General features: G+C 41.6%; 2 protein-coding genes across 8 annotated transcripts in view; one reads left to right on the plus strand and one right to left on the minus strand.

Annotated features, from left to right (window-relative positions):
- The window catches only part of RARB (retinoic acid receptor, beta), a 424,977-nt gene that overhangs the window by 53,049 nt on the left and 354,445 nt on the right, over positions 1-17,483 (minus strand). The window lies entirely within an intron of this gene.
- LOC105521894 (60S ribosomal protein L3-like) lies at positions 15,915-17,218 on the plus strand. 2 transcript variants are annotated; one of them, XM_011956242.1, is made up of 2 exons: positions 15,915-16,320; positions 16,468-17,218. In XM_011956242.1, exons 1-2 carry the CDS (start codon positions 15,937-15,939, stop codon positions 17,146-17,148), a joined length of 1,065 nt encoding a protein of 354 aa, XP_011811632.1. In that variant the 5' UTR covers positions 15,915-15,936; the 3' UTR covers positions 17,149-17,218. The 2 variants fall into 2 exon arrangements, with proteins under 2 accessions (XP_011811632.1, XP_011811631.1); XM_011956241.1 differs by having other exon boundaries at positions 15,915-17,218.

A 17,483-nucleotide genomic window follows, 5' to 3' on the forward strand; every position in this document is an offset into this window, starting at 1 on the left:
ACTACACACACAGGAGCATGGAGGGAATGAGTGTGGAGAGCAGATGAACATTGGATGGCCAGCTGGATCTGAGGAGAACTGTCACCGCAAGTAACACACCTGGCCTCAAAGTCTAGGTTCTCCTGCAGCTTCTGGCTTGGGAGGGCAGGACACAAGTGAATGAAAGACAGTAGGCTAGGAGGACTGACCCAGGCAGATGTCTAAGCCACACAGAGCACCTTTGAGAGGCAAGGGGACAAAGCAGAGAGCTTCCTTGTGGCTCAGTAGAGCCCATCACTGCCATCTTTCTTAAAAGTACAAAGGTATGCCAGATAGAAAATGCCTAGCCACCAGGCCAGGAATGGTAGCTCATGCCTGTAATCCCAGAACTTTGTGGGGCTAAGGAGGGCAGATCACTTGAGGTCAGGAGTTCAAGACCAGCCTGACCAACATGTTGAAACCCCATCTCTACTAAAAAATACAAACATTAACTGGGCGTGGTGGCTGCTTTTGAGGCTGAGGCAGGGGAATCACCTGAACCCAGGCAGCAGAGGTTGTTGTGAGCTGAGATCATGCCACTGCCCTTCAGTCTGGGTGACAGAACGAGACTCCGTCTCAAGAAAAACAACAACGGCCGGGCACGGTGGCTCAAGCCTGTAATCCCAGCACTTTGGGAGGCCGAGACGGGCGGATCACGAGGTCAGGAGATCGAGACCATCCTGGCTAACATGGTGAAACCCCGTCTCTACTAAAAAATACAAAAAAACTAGCCGGGCGAGGTGGCGGGCGCCTGTAGTCCCAGCTACTCGGGAGGCTGAGGCAGGAGAATGGCGTAAACCCGGGAGGCGGAGCTTGCAGTGGGCTGAGATCCGGCCACTGCACTCCAGCCCGGGAGACAGAGCGAGACTCCGTCTCAAAAAAATTAAAAAAAAAAAAAAAAAAAAGAAAAACAACAACAACCACAAAAAGAAAATGTACAGACAATAGAATAAAATCCCTGATTTCTTACATCCTATTTCTTGAAACCAACAGCTCAAGTGAACTTAATGCAACTACAACTGTAGATTCTGTCTTAGCAATTGCTTGAAAAACTGGCCTCAGTTTAGGACAAAAATCTACACATTCCAGAAAGAGGGAAGGCAAAAAGAAAGGCAGCTGAAAGTGCTCAGGGACGGTAGCAGCCCCTTGGAGATATTGCCTGTAGTGTGTAGATTACTGAACGGGCATTTTGAGGAGTGGGCAGGGGAATGACCATGTCAAATGAGCCAGACAACTCTGCCTGTTTCCCAAATTCCAGATGGGCAGTTCCATAGTCTACCAGGAGAAGGAAGAGGAGGAGGATTTTTTGGTGTTCAGCTAAACATCAGTGTGTGACAAGCAACACAGGGCATGAGATGAACTAATTGAAGTCATCTTCCAGGTAGTAACTGGTTTTTGGTGAAGATAGCTGCTAAACTACATCTTGGGTAACTAATTTCCCAGAGTCTCCATATAGTATGAGAACCTGTTATTAGTGCCAGGGAAGAGCTTCTTTGTTTTGAAATTTTACAAAAGTATCATTTAAAAAACAACATGGGCTCACTGTAGACAATTTAGAAAGTGCTGAAACTTGCTAAGAAGAAAATATAAATCTTAATTATCTACGCCCTCAAAATAAAGCCCTATTCACATTGTGATTCATTTTATTGTTTTTCTATGCATGTGCATGTTTTTTTCAACAAAAATCATATACCCAATTTTTCTGATCTTTTCATTTAAACTTAACATTGTAGATATTTCTTGTTATTAAATAGTCTTTGGAAGAAAATTACTTTCAGTGTCAGTAGAGTGTTCCCTTCTATGAGTGTGAATTAATTTGTACAGCCATTCTTTTCCCGTCAGTCCTTTATTACCCACTCTATGCTAGCATAAATAATGCTGCAATGAACATCTTTATACATCATGATTACACACATTTTTCATTGCTCTTTAAAATAGCTTCAAGGAAGGGATTATAAAGGTTTTTTCAATACATGGCCAAGCCATATGCAGTTTCTAATGTGAAGCTTGCGTCTGTCTGTCACAGGCTTGGTTCTTGCTCTTCACTGAAGATCATGGGGGTGCATTCTATGGAAGGTTACTTTTGCATTTCCAATCTTGCTCATCCCTGTGGGGAGCTGACTGCTTTTCTCTTGTCAAAGTTGCCCATCTGCTAGCCCCCACTGGCAGACTATTACACTCTCCCCCTGGTCAATCTATCATTCCAAGGAACACTGCTATCGTCCATCTCACTTAGGTCAGCACTGCTTGCTTAATAGTTCCTCAAATGGCCACAGATGGCCAATGGGCAGATATAGCAACATAATCTGATTATAGGACAACTGTGACCCCCTTGGCCAACCACCCAGAATGAGTGCATTTGCCACACTGCCCTTCCAAGCTGCAGAGTTATTGAGGCACTCATGGAAGGGCCATCTTGAAGTACAGGGTTTAATTCTTTTCACCGCCTGAACAGACTGAATTTTCTGTCTTATTTGGAGGATGTATGTCAAGCAGAGTAGAAGCTGGTGGCAGGGTGGGGAGGTGCCTTTAGGAAAAAATTCTTTCTGGCAACTCCTAGTTAATTAAGAAAACATTAACAGCTGATTCCTACTCACAGTGAGCTTTGTCTTTTAAGAGCCAAGTCATTTGTCTGTTCAGATCCCAAAGCTCTATGGATACTTTAGGTGGTCCCAAACCACGTGTACATGTGTATATACATATGAGTGTCTCTACCTTGGCATGACTGACGTTTTCAGCCAAATATTCTTTGTCACAAGACCCATCCCATGTATGGCAGGATGTTTAGTGGCATTCCTGGCTCTACTAGTATCTCTTCCAGGTGTAATAACTAAAAATGTCAACAGACATTACCAATGTTTCCTAAGCGGCAAAATCTGCCTAAGCGGCAGTTGAGTGTCCATGGGTATATACAAATGTTAGAATCTTGAATTTGTGAGTCATTAAGAGCACAGGCTTGGGAATCAGATTACCACCATCACCACCAACTATGTGAACAAACCACTTGATTCTGATTACCTGTCTGTAAACAGAAACAATACTAAACACTTCACAGAGTTGCTGTAAGGATTATGTAAGACAATGGATGCAAGGACTTGGGAGGGCCCTTAGTAAGTGCTCCATACATTTACTAGTTACCTGCTCCATGGCAGTTACTAATGCTGTTAGGCACATTCACAGCCGCACCCATGGAAATGATCATTGCACAAGGGAACGGAGGAGGGCAAAGGGATGATGACTTTTTCAGAAATATCAGCACACACAGCTGCAAAGCTCCATTACATCAAATTTTGTATTTTGGCTAAATTCCAACTGTCTTAGGCCATTCTTAGATGAGTTAAGACAACTGAACAACTTCTATCAATACTACAGTAGGAATCCTAGACTCTTGATTGCTCCCTGTGGTGGACCCTAGACAGTTTGGTTGATTGGGAGGAGCAGTACTTAGCATCTATTTCTCCACCCTACTTTCCTTTGGAAAAATTACCTCTATCCCATTGGGTTTAATTTTGATAGGACGAAAAATCCAGTCATTTACTAAGGGATGAGGAGGCCCCCAAAGGCAGGCACCTAATATTCTACTGGCATAATCATTTTTTAAGATTTTTTTATATACTTTATTAGCCTGCAAGTGGAATGGAAAAACACGGCCCGTAAGCCACAGCTCTCTTTCTTTCAACACCCAAAGCAGACATATTAATTGATCATAGCTCTTCTCACGAATACAGCCTCAGAATCCAATGATACAACCACTACTAATTGATCAGCATTAGCACACAAAGTGAAACCTCTTCTCTGCCAGCCCTAATCTTAATAAAAGGCTAGAGCTTTGCCTAACTTTCCTTTCCCCTTCTTTTCTTTTCTCTCTTACATCCTTTCTTCCTTCTTCAGATGACAATTTATGTAACAAATACGATCGAGGTCAGCTATGCGAAGACGGTGGAAATATAGTCACCTCCCACGAAATGAATAGCAGAGTTCTCAGCTAGTACCATGGTGGTGGCCACAGAGAGGCTCAGGAGTCTGGGGAGGAAGGGCCAGTGGGTGGTTCTGTAAAGTCATTGGAGACTAGACCAAATTCGAAGGTAAAAAGGAGGATATTTACACTGTCTGCTTACATCATGCACATATTCACAGTATGTTACAATAAGGAGTCAGGTGTTGGAGCCAATGGATTAGAAAGCAGTTCCCTAAAACATCCAGGCTTTCGGCTGTGTAAGGAGAAATGTTCATGATTCTAAGCTAAACTCTCCCTTTTTGACTGTCAGGGGCATCCACTTACTCACTTGTAAAGTTTGAACTGGCCTTTTTTTACAAGATGACGTGAAAGAATTCTGATTCAACTTTCCTCCAGACAGAGCTAGACTCATTCATCCATTCAACAGACATACATGCCAGGGACTGTTGCAAGCACTGGAGAGGTAGATAGGAACACAAAAGACAGAAATCTGTGTCCTCATGCATGATTACAGGAGAGTAAAGGTCAGAATGAAACACAGAAAAAAAGACTGGTCAGAGAGAGAAGGAGAGAAAAATAAAATTCGGTCATAGTGGGTGAGGGAAAGTATTTTCAAGAATTGGTGGAGAGAGCCAAAGGCAGCTGAGAGGCTGAGGAGGATGAGGAGGGATTCAGGGCCACTAGAGTGGCTAAAATAAATGGATTTATTGATAGAGAGCAAGGGTCAGCCAAATGATCTCTGTGGGCCACACAGTCTCTGTTACAACTACTCAATTTTGTGGTTGCCCTGGGAAAGCAGCTTTAGACAATGAATATAAATGAATAGGCATGGTTGTGCTCCAAAAAAACTTTATTTACAAACGCAGGTGGCCAGCTAGATTTGGTCCACAGGCCACATTTTACTGACCCCTGATTTAGGTCATTAGAGAACTTTAGAAAAGCATTTATTTTTCCTCTGCAGAGCGGTTGGGGTAGAAACCAGAATGCAAGGCGCTAAGAAATGAGTGGGTCATGAGTAAGTCAGACAGCCATTAAGGAGGAAGGCCCCAGCATGACCTGAATGAGTCCTAGCCAACAAGCTAGTAGGAGTGATTTCTTCCTTTTCTTTAATCTTTTCTATTATTACATTTCTTAATTACAAAAATCATACATGCTTATTATAACACGTGAAATAATGTTATGATCTCTCTCTCACTCCTCCTCCATCCACAGCACCCTGGGGCAACCCATATAAAATGTCTGGTAACTATTTCTTGGTGCCTATGTCTCACCTTAGTGGTTATAGGACGCTGTGACCATGCCATCAGAAGCTGGGATGCTGGGTACAATCAGATATGCAATTTGGTTACTAAGGAAACAGAGGTCACAAAATTCACAGTAGAGAGACCTCCTTAATTAGTGATTCTAAAAGGGGAGGAAGATGAGGGTGGAAGTTAAAAATAACAAAGTGTCTATCCAGGGAGCTCACTGATAAACCAGATTCTAGAGAGTTTAGCTAGTTGGGAATTAGTTAATTGGGTAACCATACCCCGAGGTGTGGACCAGAGTTGGGGCCTGCCCAGACACTGAGGCTCCAGATCAAATTAACTAGGAAGATTAAAAAGCCTAAACCGCTCTCCTTCCACTAAGCATGATTTCTTCTCGAAATATCTTACAGGATTAAAATCACGAAGCAGATATTACAGAATTCCATGGCCTGGCTAGCTGGATGCTTCATTGGATGGTGAGTGAAGGAAGGAATTGATCAATTAATAAATTACTGGGTCAATAAATAAAATAACCAATCAGCTAAAGAAATTCATATGAAAAGGACTTAGCATTCTTATCCTTTTACAGTTGTCCCTCAGTATATACAGGGGATTTCAGGACCCCTGTGTATACCCAAATCTGTGCATACTCAAGTCCAACAGTCGTCCCTGCAGAACCTGTGTGTATGGAAAGTCAGCCCTTTGTATATGTGGGTTTTGCATCCCATAAATACCGTGTTTTTGATCCACATTTGGTTGAAAAAAGAATCATATATAAATAGACCATACAGTTCACTCTAATTCATATATAAATGGACCCACAGTTCAAACTAATATTGTTTAAGAGTCAATTGTATAAGACATCAGTGTGATGGGGATACAAAATAAGTAATGCAGTCTTCTTAGATTACACTATAAGAAATACAGTGTATGAATCAAGGAAGATGATCATTTTCCTGTAGTCTGCACAGACCACCTCTGGAATACCAGGATCCATTAATGGGACTCTCTTATTTTAGGATGGACTTTGACTAAAGAGAATATAGAGAGTGTAAAAAAAAAAAAAAAAAAAAAAAAAAAAAAAAAAAAAAAAAAAAAAAAAAAAAAAAAAAAAAAAAAAAAAAAAAAAAAAAAAAAAGAGAGAGAGAGAAGAGTGTGACCAGGTGGTGAGTCTGTGGGTGAGGGGCATTCCTGAAGCCATACCACACAAGCAACCACTGAAACAACTAGAGATGTTTGGTTTGAAGTAGAGGAAGACGGTTCAGAAGGGACATAATAATTCTCAAATACTGAGAATTATTCTCAGTACCTTGAGAAGGCAGATACAGGGCCAACAGGTAGGAATTAAATAGGTAGAGGTGGGGACTCTCTAATTGTCCCCGCTGTCCCCAGATAGAGTGCTGTCAACCGTGAGACATTCTTCCCATGGTGACTGATGTGTCCACCAGAGGGACCATTGCCAGGGAGCTATGTGGTTTCCCGTAGGTCTCTTTCAAACCTTAAACTTCTCTGCAGTTAGCATCTTTCAACTGTTTTGGAAAGCACAGGGAACTGGCCAGTTTGTCGCTATCTAAATGGTTGTATGAATTGCGAGAACTGAAATGTCATCAATGGTTATCTGTTCATAGATCATTCAAGGTTAATTATACACAAAGAAACCTTTTAAAAAGCTTCGGCAAGACTATTTGTAATTAAGCTTGCTTCAACTTGTCTGTGATTAGCAGAGTAGTATCTTGGAAAATGCTGGCTGTGGGTAAGAGGAACTAAAATGTGATATCAACTGCTTTTACCTCTTTGAACCCAAGTATATTTACCTGAAAAATGAGGCTTGAAATGCAATCCCTATCTCCCTCACAAAACCTGTTGTATAGCATCTCATTTGGTGTTGCACCAAATGAACTGATGTATGTTATACAATAGATTTCCTCAAACTACTGCGATGAAGGACCATGATTCTAGTGTTTTCCCTCCATTTCTAATCTATCATGGACAAATACTTTCATAAAATACATAAAGATGAACTACTAGGAAAAGGAAATGCTGCTTAAATGTTGCAGCAGTATCAAATTGCTAAAGTTTCTAAATGCCTACTCTCCATATCAGACCCTAACTTGTGGGGCCTAGTAACAAATAGCACACCAACCATCTCTGGTCCATGGACCATACTTTGAGTAGCACTGCTCTAAACTGTCGAAGAATATTATTACCAACAGTAATTCTCTATGTTAACACATTTTAAAAATCACAATTACAAGACATCTAAAACTCTGATGTAAAGACAGAATTCAAAATGATGCTTAGCAAATGCTTCCCTTTCCTTTTGATGACCAGATGGGTTTAATGACATAACTGAGTCAAATTACAGGAATAACAAGAAAGTTCTATATAATTATGAAATGGGTGTAAGCCTCCCATCCTGGCAGGTGGATTCCAATCTTTCTGGACACTGATGTAGTAGCACTGGGCATTTTAAAGTCCTTTCACAATTAAAAAGGTGGAATTGGCTTAGTGTCTGATAAAACAGTGAAAAAGACACTTGTTACTGGAAAACACCATTGCTTTAAAAAAAATAAAGTTTTCATTGTTGATTTTAAATCTAACTGATTACTTGGAAGCCCCTGAAAACTTCCAGAGACAATATCCTGCACACAAGGGATTTTGTTTCTATAAAGAGGCAGCAGTTTACCCAGTTAACTCAATAAAGTAGCACTTTCTACTTGGATAAATGGACCTAGATATCCTGACTTCCATGCAAAAACAAAATAGGCAGGCTGAGATTTTGGGGGCTGTCTGTGAGGAGAGAGAGAAAAGGGGTAGGAGATACAGGTTGGGAGAAGGCCCTGGGTAAAGAAGAGCAAGATTCTTCATTTTGATTGTAGTTAAAACTTCTGTCCTCAGCTTTATGAACTGAGGGGTTCTGCTCCAGGCATTCAAAAAGAGAGTCATAAATCAAAGTGCACCCTGATTCAGAGTTGGGCCCATAGAAGAGAGCCTCCTTGTAAAAGGGAGCTGCAGAAATACACACTCAAACCCACAGTCCCCTCATTCCACAGGCATTTTCATGATACGGCAACGTGGGGTTAGGAATCAAGGGCACCACAGTCAAGCAGCCCCACAAGAGCCTCAGTGACTACATCTGCAATATGGGAATTTTGTGAAAACTGAATGAGTCGGTGCACAGTATTGCGAATGTAGACTATATCAATAAGCGACGTTTGTGTGGGCACACACACACACACAGAGTCCAGCACACTCAGGGACTATTCAAACACACAACCAATTTTGAACAGCCGGGTAAGACAATCTCAGGGGAAGAGCTATATACAGTTGAAGTAATTTACAAGAACATAAGCTCACATTACTCAATTAGTTTGGCATGAGTTTAAAGCATCAAATGGCCCTTTCCAGATGCTTCTTGTCATCAGCCGCTTTCCTGTCAGCAGGCCTTTCTTGACCAACCTCCCTTCCCTTCCACTAAGCCAAACCCCTCTTTCAACTTCCTCTGTCCCTGTGGGTTTGGGGTCTTTTCTTGACTCAGTTCCAAACCACCCCTGCCAGCCTCCAACTGCAGCAGGCCCCTCCTCAGCAACCTGTGGAGAGAGAACTCGGAGTCAGCTTTTTGATCCGGGTGCTCCCCAAGGGAAGTCTTTGACTAGCGTTTCTCATGATTCTGGGAATTTCGTCTCTTACTCAATTTCTCACACCATCTTGCTTAGCACAATGTGGGTTTCTTTTCTTTCTCAATCAAAAATTTCACTGGAAAACTCCCCAACTTTCTTTTCCTAGGACTTCTAAAAATCCTATTTCACAGTGACTTTCATAAAACTCCCATGAAGAACCCTTTGCCACTTACCCCACAAACTTCTCACCATTTATGCTCCCAATGGTAAGTTTCTGAGAGAACATTTCTTCCAGAAAGACTCAGCTGCATTTGCTTAACACAGCAACACATCTGCATTTTGTTTTCCCTGCAGTTTAACTTTAGCTGTAACAAACGAATTCCCCTATATCCACCAGAGCCCAGAGATAAAAATATTTGATTGTTTGTTTGTTTTTTGAAACCACAAATCTTATCTAGGTTTGTACTCTACTTTCTAAGGAATGGTTTGATTTAAAACATTTTACCCTCCTCCAAGTGCCTCAATTCCATTTTGTCATTTTTCTCCCATGGTGGGTTTTTTCTGTAAGCTAGCTTGTGGGGTTGTAATGAACTGGCATAATCTAACTTCCATTTCAAACTTCAAGGAACTGACCCTGCTAAGTCTTCTGAGGCATTCACACTTTAATATTCATTATTCCATGTCATGTCTTTAGCATGACAAATATTATTAGCATTAGAGTGGAATTCTGCACGCTATGGTTTCTAGGCCTGACTTTGTCTCTAACTAGCTATGTGACTTTAGAAAAGTCACTTAACCTACTCTTGGCTTTATCTCCTGTTCTTAAAATGATATTAAGTTAATTTTTTTGTTTCCCTATAAACCCTAATGCTTGGGTTCTACTGAATATGTTTTGAATGGTGAGATATTAACAGCAGGTAGGAGGAAAAAGGTTGTTTAGTATAGTGAGTAGGTGAGAGTGGATGGGGAACCCTGGCATCACTGTTGTCATTTTTTGTCCTCCTCACCTTCACTAATGGCTTTCTCTGTATCTGGAACTCTTATAAGCCACTTCTTCGTACAGATGTTCCTTGCCCTACAATGGATGGTGGGGCTACATCTTGATAAACCCATTGCAAGTTGAGAATATTCTAAGTTGAAATGCATTTGATACTCTGATAACATTGTAAAATAAAAAAAATTCTAAGTCCAACCTCATAAGTCAGGAACCATCTGTATTCACTCCATTTGCCCAGCAACCTAATGAAACAGGGATTCATATTCTTTCCCATTTAAGAGGTAAGGATGGTTTCCAGCTTCATCCATGTCCCTGCTAAGGACATGAACTCCTAAACCATCCTTTTCAGCAAACTAACGCAGGAACAGGAAGCCAAACACCACATGTTCTCATTCATAAGTGGGAGTTGAACAATGAGAACACATGGACACAGGGAGGGGGACATCACACACCAGGGTCAGTCAGGGGCTGGGGGGCTAGAGGATGGATAGCATTAGGAGAAATACCTAATGAAGATGACAAGCCGATAGGTGCAGCAAACCACCATGGCACTTGTGTACCTATGTAACAAACCTACACATTCTGCACATGTATTCCAGAACCTAAAGCACAGTAATAATTTTTAAAAAGGGATACAGACACAGAGACATGAAGAGGTTACTTGGCCGATGTCACATGGCCAGCAGGTGGTAGAGTCAAGATATAAAGTTAGGTTGTGTCCCTAAACACCAGACAATACTGCCCTGACGTCACTCCAAGCAAGTGACCACTGATCCCAACCAAAAGATTTCCATTTAGAACTCATCAAAATTCATTAATTAAGAAAAAGAAAAGAGGAACAAGTTTTAGAATGACTGATCCAAAGCCCTGATAAATTAAGTAACCAACAGAACACTCAGCTGGTCTGGCTAATAGTGGAGTGAAAACCAAGTCCCTGTCCTTACTGCTTTTCCTTCACTGGGAAACCCAAACCTGCCTACTTTCTCCTCCTTCCATTGCATTTCATTAATACAATACATCCAGTGTGCTCCATTTTGTTTCTCCTACAGCCACATGGCTATTTTGATCATTTTCATTCACTTTACTGGCAAGCATACTGAATATGGTCTGGGCTTCAGAATGACACATCTGGGTGCCCGTGAAGGAAGGGTTTCTGGAGGAGTGATGGCCTCCACCTCCTCAGCAGAAGCTGGAACTTCTTCCAGCGTTCAGTGCACTGGCAGTCCAGCATTAGCCTGTCCCGTCTTTTAGTTAAAGATGGTCAACTATTAGGTGCTAGTCCCAAAGCCAACGGGTAAGGGCTCTTTGGATAAAACAAAATACAAACCTAAAATGTGGTTCAGTGTGTTTCACAAAGTTTCCTCTGAAAAAAAAGAAACAAACAAAAACTATGGCCTGTGTCACAAAAGTGTATCCAAACAGGTATGTTCAGCAAACACTGTGCCGGGGGGCCCAGGAAAGCCACTGATAAGGGAACCTGTTACATCCAGATACTTGAAGGAAGAAGGAAAAGCAGGAAGAGCGGGAAAAGCACACGTGACATTCCCACAGGGCTTGTGAGTAGTGACCTTTCTCTACTTAGGCTATTAAGGAAAAAAAGTATGAAAACCCTGAGTACTTCTCAGACTCAGCAAGGTAACTGATGACCCATTAATAATAGTAATAATAATGAATATTTATTGAATGTAGTACTTATTATGTACCAGGTACAAAGTATCCAAGCATGGTACATAAGTTCCCATCCAACCTGCTCTACCATTAAGGTAGGTACTCTGATTACTCACCTTTTAAAAATGCTCTTGGTTATTTGCTCAAAGTCTTAGGTCAACAAATGGTGAAGCTGGGTTTTCAACTCACATGGGCTGATTCCAAAGTCTATACTGTTAATATTCTCATTTTCTGATGATTGATTATAAAATAATAAACTGAACCTTTAATTCTCTAGGAAGTTGGAGCTGCATTGAGCCAAATAAAGTCAGGCATTTCTTCAACTGGCACATAGTAAAAACATTTCTTAAATTGCTAGACATGAGCAAGGGCTTATTGCTGCTTCCGAGGAGGAACTCTGAGAAGCCCCCTAAGAGCGCTGAAAGTTTCAATGGGAATCAGTCTCGCCATCACAAGTGAGAAAACCAGGATTTAACTAAAGATTTATTCAAAGCATTGAAGTGTTAGGAAGTAAGGTATTTACTCTTGCCCAAGAGTTTACATGACTTTAAAACATGCTTTCGATTACATAATTTAAAACTTACTTATGCAGATAGTCCCTGCTTTAAACTTAAACTTTGTAATTGGTTTTCTTTTTCATTTAGTATTGTCTAATAGAATCATGTGGCTTCTTTTTGCTCTATGGGATGGTTTTACGATTTATGCCAGTGATTGGGCAGAATGAAAGCAACAAAGTAGAAACCTAGATATATCATTTGCAAAGTAAGTACTTACTCTACTGGCTGGCACATAAGATACAATCTCCTCTCTCACTTCTCACTAATCAAACATATCCAAACTTTATCTTGCATTCCATGTGCTATACTACCCATGGGGAACTAAAAGCCCAAGATGCAAAATAATAAACAATGCTATCCTCTTGTGAAATAATACAACACTAGCCAGGCAACTAATCACGCATTAAGTTTGGCTCATTAATGTTTTAGATTGACTTCGGTGCTATTACTATCCTCCCATATTCCAGGATTTCCTGATACCAATATATTTATCTATTTCATTTCGTATTTTTTTCAGGGTTAGCAAAACATAACATTTACAAAACTAACATCTTATTGAATACTGGTATAAAGTATAATATTATGGTTATATAAACAAAGTAATGTGTCCCCATCCCATAAAACTGCATAATTATTTTCACTTTATTTATAAAAATAGAGCTTTTTGTTAGTGTGCATTAACATGGCCTTTACAATGAATGCATTAGATTTAAAAATGGAGGTAGCCTCTAGAGTATTTTTGGCAAGTATTAGTCTTTCATAAAGAATTCTCTTTGAGTTTTTAATATAATACCTATGGCTCTTTAGCTACACCAGTTTGGCATGACCTCAGTATTGCCTGCCACCTAGTGTCAGCAATGCTGAATTGCAAGCATAGGTCTCGAGCTGGTTCAAGAGTGCTAGACATACTGAGGCCAGTCTGTGAAGTGAACTTCAAACGTCCTGGAAAGCAATGCCTTTCTTTCTAAAATGCCCAATTGTATTCCCTGTGAGGAATTCCCTCATCTTGTCGCTCGGTGTCTGAGCCACTCTCAACAAAGAATGAAGTTAAATTCTCGCATTAGAAGCAGTTATAGGAAGCCTCTTTAGGGCTCCAGACATTTGGACCAAGTTCATAATAATCTGAGAGTTAAATATTTAGCTCCTCTTCCTGGATGTTAGCCAGAGACCATTTACTAACTAAATCAGTTGGTCAAGCATTTCCACATTATATATGGCAGATTTCAAACACTCTTGGGAGGCAAAGTGCTACAAAGATAAAATAAATTATCACTAGAGAAACTACCACAACACTCTAAAATACTCTTCCCTCTTTTGCTTTGTGGAAACAGTATCATAAATAGGAGACATATCTTTTAAAATGAAAAATGCTATTTGTTTTCTAACAGCTTCACTCTCCTTTCATCCCGCGCCCCTCTGCTGTTAATAACATCTGATCTTACATTTAAGCAGGAAGAAAATGTAGCCACATGATTTAAAAAGCATGTGTTTATGACTTGCCATGTTTAAGCACTGCTGAATAAATGTATATTGAAAACATATTTCAAGTGAGAAGCCATAATAAGGGGTTTAGGGATATTCAATATTACTCTACTAATTCATAGCACACCATAATTATGGAATGTGTAGACTTTCTAGATGTAAATTATAATCCATGACTCAGTGAGAGCCCTTTGCAGCCCTCCCTCAGTGGAATGCCACAATATTACACATTTTAGGCAAATTGACAGAAAATAAAATAAATCATGTCAAGAGCTGTATAGAACCATTATTTCAACCTTAAACATTTCATTAAAACTGTACAGCTCAAAATCTCCCCTCCCCTCCCCCACCTATCAGTCTGTATTGAAAAGAATAGGTCCAAATATTCTGAACAATGTAGCTTTTTACATTTTCTGGACAATTCTGAACAATGTAGCTTTTTCATTTTACTAACAAAACTGAATCCAGATTTCTGTTCTTGTCCCTTCAGCAAAGACCCTGAGGGAAATTAAATTGAGCTCTTCTTTGCCCCTCTCAAATTCCTACCTGGCAGAAAAGAATCCTGACACAAAATTTTTATAATTTGCAGGCCATGAAAGTGGTATCTGCTTTTTTTTTTTTTTTTTAAGTGTATCTTTTCCTTGTTCTAGAACAAAATTTATCAAAATAAAATATACAGAAAACTGTAGCACTTCTGGATGTTAGCCAGAGAGCATTTGCTAACCACATCAGTTGGTCAAGCATTTTCACATTATATATGGCAGATTTCAAACATACATTGCTCTTGGGGGGCAAAGTGCTACAAAGATTAAATAAATTATCACCAGCGAAACTACCAGAAGACTTTAATAATTTGAGATACGCAGATGTGTGCGTGCATGCACACACACACATATATAAATCTATCTATATCTATCTATCTGTGTATCGATCTTCCCCTTGGCCTTGACTTTCTCAGTATGTCCTGCCCTGACTTCCAACTACCCACACTTGTATCTCTTTGCTTGAGGGCTTTCTTTGGCCCTGGAGCCCATGTGGTCCACAGGTCCTGGGAATGAAGTTCTCCCAAGAGCAGCCCTCAACCCTTAACTGATGCTTATTGGAGGATAACTCTGAGGCTTGTATTTTTCATTGCTTCTCATAGTTCCCCAGGTTAAGTTCTACTTGCACACAGAATAACTACCTTAAAACACACTCTTCTTTGGGTATCTTTACTTCCTTTTCTCTATTTCTCCACCTGTGTTTACAGTAATTATGTAAAACAAACACACAAACAAAAACTATATGCATTCAAATCCTTGTCTTACGGTTTGCTCCTAGAGTATAACAGTTAAAACGAAAGTCCGTATGATCCTGAAACCAGGAAGTGGCATTTGCTACATGCTGTCACTCTCTTAAATTTCAGTGGATAATTTTATTAGTTCTTCACCGTAGGCAGTAGGCAGAGTAATGCCTCCCCCACCCCACTCAAAGATGTCCATGTCATAATCTCCAGAAGCTGTGAATATGTTATGTGGCAAGGGGGAATTTAAGTTGTAGATGGAATTGAGATTACTAATCAGCTGACCCTAAAATAAGATTATCCTGGATAATCCAGGTGGGCCTGCTGTAATTACAAGACTCCTTTAAAGTGGAAGAGGGAGCCTGAAGAGTTACAATCAGAGCAGTGTAACGTGAGACTTTGGCCATGGCTGGCTTTGAAGATGGAAGTGGCCACAAGTCAAAGAATGCAGGCAGCTTCTAGGAGCTGGAAATAAGAAAGTGGATTCTCCCCTAGAGCTTCCAGAAAGGAATGCAGCACTGCCAAAGTCTTGATCTTAGTTCAATGAGACCCATTTTGGATGTCAGATCTCCAGAACTACAAGATAATAAACTTGTGTTAGTTCAAGCCACTAAATGTGTGGTAATTTGTTACCACAGTAATAGGAATCTAGCAAACCCTTGGCCTGTGGAACTGGCCAAGTCTGAAGTAATTATCACCATGTAGGCTCGCCACGTCTTACCCATTTCTTCCCATTGTTTTTCCCCTACAGAATCAAAGGGGATGCCTGCACATCTCAACAAAACTGCACAAATCCTTCTGAACTCCTATGATGTGCCAGACCCAGGGGACATAAGGGGCAGACAACACTCAGGCAGCCTTCAGCCTAGTGGGACATAGAGAAGTCCACGGACAGCTGCAATCCAGCAAGGTCAGTGCTGAGATAGGAAGGGGAGAGGCAGCCACGGGTCCGTGGGTTGCTCAGGGAGGGGAGGCGAGCAGGGGCCAGGACGTGAAGGGCAACATAGGCCACATAAACAATCTGACCCTAACCCGAGAAAATGGTGAGCCACTGAGGGGTTTTAAAAATCACTTTTTTGCTCTCTACCGGCGGGATTTGATGGTGTGATGTCTCACAGAAAGTTCTCTGCTCCCAGACATGGGTCCCTCGGCTTCCTGCCCCGGAAGCGCAGCAGCAGGCATCGCGGGAAGGTTAAGAGCTTCCCTAAGGATGATCCGTCTAAGCCGGTCCACCTCACAGCCTTCCTGGGATACAAGGCTGGCATGACCCACGTCGTGCGGGAAGTCGACAGGCCAGGATCTAAGGTGAACAAGAAGGAGGTGGTGGAGGCTGTAACCATTGTGGAGACGCCACCCATGGTGGTTGTGGGCATTGTGGGCTACGTGGAAACCCCTCGAGGCCTCCGGACCTTCAAGACTGTCTTCGCTGAGCACATCAGTGATGAATGCAAGAGGCGTTTCTATAAGAACTGGCATAAATCTAAGAAGAAGGCCTTTACCAAGTACTGCAAGAAATGGCAGGATGAGGATGGCAAGAAGCAGCTGGAGAAGGACTTCAGCAGCATGAAGAAGTACTGCCAAGTGATCCGTGTCATTGCCCACACCCAGATGCGCCTGCTTCCTCTGCGCCAGAAGAAGGCCCACCTGATGGAGATCCAGGTGAACGGAGGCACCGTGGCCGAGAAACTGGACTGGGCCCATGAGAGGCTTGAGCAGCAGGTACCTGTGAACCAAGTGTTTGGGCAGGATGAGATGATCGACGTCATCGGGGTGACCAAGGGCAAAGGCTACAAAGGGGTCACCAGTCGTTGGCACACCAAGAAGCTGCCCCGCAAGACCCACCGAGGCCTGCGCAAGGTGGCCTGCATTGGGGCATGGCATCCTGCTCGTGTGGCCTTCTCTGTGGCACGTGCTGGGCAGAAAGGCTACCATCACCGCACTGAGATCAATAAGAAGATCTATAAGATTGGCCACGGCTACCTTATCAAGGACGGCAAGCTGATCAAGAACAATGCCTCCACTGACTATGACCTGTCTGACAAGAGCATCAACCCTCTGGGTGGCTTTGTCCACTATGGTGAAGTGACCAATGACTTTGTCATGCTGAAAGGCTGTGTGGTGGGAACCAAGAAGCGGGTGCTCACCCTCCGCAAGTCCTTGCTGGTGCAGACAAAGCGGCGGGCTCTGGAGAAGATTGACCTTAAGTTCATTGACACCACCTCCAAGTTTGGCCATGGCCGCTTCCAGACCATGGAAGAGAAGAAAGCATTCATGGGACCACTCAAGAAAGACCGAATTGCAAAGGAAGAAGGAGCTTAATGCCAGGAGCAGATTTTGCAGCTGGTGGGGTCTCAATAAAAGTTATTTTCCACTGAAAAAAAAAAAAAAATCACTTTTTTGAGTACCTTGTGTAGCCGTAAAAGGATATAAATTACACATAAGGTATATATAAAAAAAATAAACATTATCTGTGTGCCCGCCACATACTTTTCTTTAACATGGGTATTTTCAACTGAGCTATACTTTACATACTACAAAATTCACCCTTTTTGGCATATGGTTCTATGAGTTTTAACAAATGTATACAGTCATGGAAAAACCACTATGATCAATATACGGAATAGTTCCATCACCCCTGAAATTCCCTCACATAC

Source organism: Colobus angolensis, unplaced genomic scaffold (genome assembly GCF_000951035.1).
Source record: "Colobus angolensis palliatus isolate OR3802 unplaced genomic scaffold, Cang.pa_1.0 Scaffold411, whole genome shotgun sequence".
Taxonomy (NCBI): Eukaryota; Metazoa; Chordata; class Mammalia; order Primates; family Cercopithecidae; genus Colobus; species Colobus angolensis.

Excerpts from the sequence above, each read along its gene's own strand:
- LOC105521894 (XM_011956241.1), top strand. The coding sequence starts at position 15,937 with ATGTCTCACAGAAAGTTCTCTGCTCCCAGACATGGGTCCCTCGGCTTC.